Source organism: Glycine max, chromosome 14, assembly GCF_000004515.6.
Source record: "Glycine max cultivar Williams 82 chromosome 14, Glycine_max_v4.0, whole genome shotgun sequence".
NCBI lineage: Eukaryota > Viridiplantae > Streptophyta > Magnoliopsida > Fabales > Fabaceae > Glycine > Glycine max.
The window spans coordinates 29,657,298-29,662,678 of record NC_038250.2 but is presented as its reverse complement, the minus strand read 5'-3'; the positions used below and the strand labels follow the sequence as shown (position 1 = coordinate 29,662,678).

At 32.9% G+C, this 5,381-nt stretch overlaps 1 protein-coding gene across 1 annotated transcript; it reads left to right on the top strand.

Moving 5' to 3' along the window:
- The first annotated feature begins 3,320 nt into the window (after positions 1-3,320).
- Positions 3,321-4,118, top strand: LOC100801406 (probable aldo-keto reductase 1). The gene is given in 5 exon segments (XM_014766805.1): positions 3,321-3,533; positions 3,677-3,776; positions 3,779-3,799; positions 3,802-3,847; positions 4,052-4,118. Coding segments are annotated over 5 exon segments (447 nt in total).
- Positions 4,119-5,381: the final 1,263 nt, after the last annotated feature.

Here is a 5,381-nt window from a genome sequence, read left to right as displayed (position 1 = left end):
TTGAGAACCCATTGGATAGCTGCTAGAAGGCTGGAAGCCTCAGCTTTTGCTGGTGGCAAAATCCCGCGATGTTGAAAGAGGTTTGAGCTATGATAAAATCTCCATTAGTTGGAGTTACGAATGCAAGCATCAAGACCGTGCACACGAGATTCGTTGAAGATAGATGCATCAGTGTTACACTCAATACATCTAAGCATTGGCTTCATCTAGTGGGGAGCAGCTATAGGAGATCGGATGCAATGCATGATAGTTGTTTGTTGAGTTTTGTGAGCTACCCTCTAGTGGCTTATGTACTCAGATGCCAAATTGAGAGACAAGATTGGTGGTGGCTTCACTAAATTTTCCCAAACTTTAATTTTTCATTTCTGCGATGCCAAAGACACCATAGAACTGAAACAAAGGAGTGAATTTGATCATCATTTAGTGTTCATGGAGAGAAAAAATGCAATCATTGAGGTTTTCTACGTTTGTGATAGCTGTTGGAAAATATTTTATTATAATTTAAAATTTAAAGTAAAAACATTTTCTTTTATCAGCTTTGTTTTTAGAAGAAAAAAATGTTTTTTTAGAATTAATTTTCCCACTAAATCTTAAAACTTCCCACTATATTTTGTTTTCCATATCTTTTCCTATCTTTTAGGAAGATATTGTTTTACGAGCACTACTGCAAAAAATACTTTTAACGATGGTTGATAAACCTTTTCAATGACGGTTATGAACCGTCTTTATATTTAACGTCGTTGAAAGTCAAATACAATTAATGATGATTCCAACTACAACCATCATAAAAAAGTTGACATATTCTAAGATGATTCTTTGTTACGAACCGTCTTAGAAAGTACGCTTTCTAAGATGGTTCTTAATAAATAATCGTCTTAGAATATGCACATTCTAAGATGTTTCTTAGGAAAGAATCGTCTTAAAAAGTGAGCTTGGTCATGAAGTTCTTGGTCATGAATTTTGTACATAATGCATTACATAACATGGTTATACTACAACTATATCATATACAATGCATTTGATGAACTAAACTTGAAAACAAAAATCCAAGTCCCCAACATTTTAGAACATACAAATATGAAGACAATCAATGAAACAAAATCATCATGCAAATAATTTAACCAGAGACAAAATGATTTGCAGATAACACTTATAACATAACAGATTTGCAAAAAATGATTTGAATTTGTGGTTGAGTGCCTGGGTTCAAGAGTCATTATCTAGAATTCTAGATTGCTAACATTGCTGGGTTTACAAAAAAATTGGTTGTATGTTGAATTGCTCGATACAAATGTGCTACTTTGTTGAGTCATGAACTTGCTGGGTCAAGAACTTGTTGCAGCTATGAGCTGAAACAATGTGGGTGTTTCATCTGCATTTTGTGTTTTTAGTTGTAGAACAATACTTTGAAGGGGACAACCAAAGCATGGTTGTTTTGGACAATTTGGTATAAGATATGTATTAAAAGAACAGGCTAATTAACTCAGATGTGGCTCAAAATTTTGAGTGAGAAAGAGCTTAACCGTTTTTACTCAATTCTACTGAGAAATGAATTTGTGAGTCAACTCTATATTTTTTTTTACCTAGAATCGTAAATTTGCTGATTTTATGGCAATGTGTATTAGACAGTGATTGTTATGTAGGAGAAAGAATGAGAGGGCCAAGTATGATTTTCAAGAAAAAGGTGTTAAAACTCTCCACCCAAGGTAAATTTCATGCTTAGAGTGATATCTATGTGATTTATGTAGAATGTTGAGTGGCATCAGAAGTTGATGTACTTATTTTTCTTAATTCGAATTCAGTATCTCTCACTTAAGAAGGCTTACATCTCATCTGTGATTATGATATGATAAAGTAAATATCTCTAAGTGATAAACATTATTTTAATGATGACAACTTCCCTATATAGTCTCATTGAAAAACCTCTGGTAAATTGTTGAGTTATAAAAAAAAAAGAATTTTCTGGTAAATGGTGTTGGTTAAATCAACCCAAATCTCCCTGGCATGTGGTTGGAGTCACGTTATTAAACTTGATGAGCCACAACAAAATAACCATTAAGTGAGAACTAGATGGTGGTTATGTATCAACATTATTTAGCAAGAAGACCATGTATATAATGTTATCTGATATATGTTTTTGCTGATCATGTGCAAGAGTTTGACTTGTCTACTTTCTTATAATTTTCTCATTGTTTTGGAGTCTAGTAAGATGAAATATGGTCCCACCTTGTTTAGGTTTGAGAACATGTACCTTGTTTACCATTTTCATAAGAGGAATGGTTTAGTCCACATGTGGCTTAATATGCTTTTTTTAAATTAATGAGGAATCAGTATTCTCAAGGAAAAGGTGGGAGTGATATATTGGAACCATAGTGTTAGAAGGCAGAAACTGAGACTTGGTTTGAAGTTTTGCTTAAGAAGAAACAAGTAAAACACAAAAAAAAAAAAAAATGAAGCTTCACTGGCCCAAGGATGGTTATGCTAATTCAAAGTTATTTCTTAGAATGTCTTTCGGTAGATGGAGGAAGAGCTAAATTAAAATATCGGGGCTGGAGAATATTGGCGTCCATGTTTTGGACTGCTTGCAAAAGATAAAACTGTGGCAACAAAAAACAATTGTTTTGGTCATGACCTATACTGCATTTATAACATTAATGAGAGAGGGTTTCAGAGTTTGCACACATAAAGTATACGGCTAAAGCATTGAGGGAAGGTCCTGGGATCTTCATACTCGATGAAGGGCACAATCCAAGAAGCACTAAGTTGAGGTTGAGGAAAGGGTTGATGAAACTGAAAACACATCTAAGAATACTACTTTCCAGTACATTATTTCAGAACAATTTTTGTGAATATTTCAACACACTTTGGTTGGCAAGGACAAAGGTTATCTCCGAAGTGCTTGATAAATTAGACCCGATTAGCAGAAGGAAAAGCAAAAAATAGTAGAAAAGGCACATCATTTGCTAGAGCCACAAGCTACAAAATTGTTCTTAGATAAAATTGCTAAGAAAATTGACTTGGGTATTGGAAATGAGAGGATGCACGGTCTAAACATGTTGACAGAAACATGTTAAAATATTTCCTTCTAACCATTCATTGGACAAAAAAATCTTTTGACAAATCATTATAGTATAGCAAAATAATATCATTACTCTATACTCTATAGTATAACACCACCAATAATGTTATAAATAAACATATGCAGTATGCACTATGTAATAGTTATACAGTAGGTGAAAGGCAGGGACGAGTCGAAATGGCTGAAGTAGAGAGTGTGTAGATTCCTCAAGTCAATAAGGACTGTGTTTTTATTTGATTCTATGGAGCAGGCTTTGAAGCAGTTACCTAGAGAAAAGATCCATGTAGCCACGAAATTTGGCATTACAGTAGCAAAATTTCCTAATTTTCAAATCAAAGGGACACCAAAGTATGTGCGGTCGTGTTGTGAAGCAAGCTTAAAACGCCTTGTTGTTGAATACATTGATCTCTATTATCAGCACATAATTGACCAAACAATACCTATAGAGGAAGCAGTTGGGGATCCTTCTTCTAATACACCTTTTAACTGCTTCAACTTTATTATATATTTGTTACTTTTTAGTACATATTATGTCATCATGTGACTCATCTCACTAGACACTAGTTACATGTCAATAAGTTTGTTCAATTGTTTTAGGTGGGTGAACTTAAGAAACTTGTGGAAGAGGGTAAAGTCAAGTATATAGGGTTATCTGAAGCGAGTCCATATACAATAACAAGAGCACATGCAATTCATCCATGACTGCTTTACAAATAAAGTGGAACTATGGACTCATGACATTGAACAGGAGATAATTCCTCTCAGCAGGTCAGTTCAACTTCCCCAAATTCATAGTAATGTACAACTCTTATAACTATTTTTTCACTAATAAATAAGTAATTTGAATTATTTCTATTTAATTATGAGGCACATTAAAAGAGGGTAGAAAAATAAGACTAACAAATTTGGTTAGCTAGATTTTTTGTTTATGTTATCATGAGATCACTTTGTTAAAAGATTTTATTGATATAGGGAGCTTGGCATTGGAATTGTAGCATATAGCCTTGTTGGTCGAGGCTTTTTTGGTGCCAAAGGTTGAGCGGACTGAGTATGTAGCTTCAAAGCAAAATTCTTCATTTGGACCAATGTTCACAGGAGCAACATTTGTGCAGCCAAACAAACCAGGATTCAAGATCAATGGCCACTCTATCAGGTAATTATATAGTTCATATAGTGTCACTTACTTTTGCAAAGTTTTTATTTGTAGTTTTTCTCGTACATATAATATTCATATATTTTGTGTTTGACTGACAGAATGACAGTAGAGTTTGTAATCTAATATTCTTTAAAATATTATACTACACTGCACCCTAATTTAATTCTATGGACAAAAAAGAAAAATCCTAAATGTAAAGTTAAAAATAATATGAACTACTTAAAAATAATTGTAGTGTTTTAAAATAATGTCATTTACTAATTAATTAATTATAAATATAATTGTTTTAAACAAATTTAAAGAGAAAAACTACTAATTAAGAACATGGAACTATATATAAAGACTGAATGAATTCAAGGCCATGAGAAAAAACAATACCAAGAAGATCGAGATAAGGCTGGACCTAGTAAGCAAATTCACTGATCGAGAAAAACTCTGGTCTTATACAATTTTAAAAGTTCAGTTGTTGGAGTCACAATGATTACATCTGGGTTGCCACTTACATGCAGTAGTGTTCAAACAAATAATGTAAACCTGCAAAATTAAACCAGATGCAATAGCGTTCAAACAAATAATATAAACCTGCAAAATTAAACCAGAATTTGTATTATTCTACTGTCATATGGGAAAACTACATACATAGAGGGACCAAAACTATATGTTTTTCTTTAAGCTAAGTTAAAGATTTAAGACACAGAAGTTACTAATAAAAATAACAGAAATATAATATATCAACACAGCTGCTTTCATACCTACATCATCCAAACCTCATTACAAGGGATGCTTCCATTAAGAGGCTAATAAAAATAACAAAAATTTCATATGAACACAACTGCTTTTTAAGTTTCTAAGCTTTAGTTTCCAATACATCATCAGCTACCCCAACTTGTAAAAATATATCAAATCCGCAATTGTAGCTAACTTAATCTTCAAAGCATTTCATATGGACCCAAGAGTTATAAAAATCCAAAATTTATAGAATTGAAAAATGTTTTGAAGACAATGCACATGCCAAACAAGCTTCGATACTCATAAGCTAGATAATGCACAAACAATAATATACATTCAAAGGAACAATTACCAAATAGTCACGGCGTGATAACCTTCATACTCATAAGCTTCAGTCAGTGACGACGTGAGGGAGAC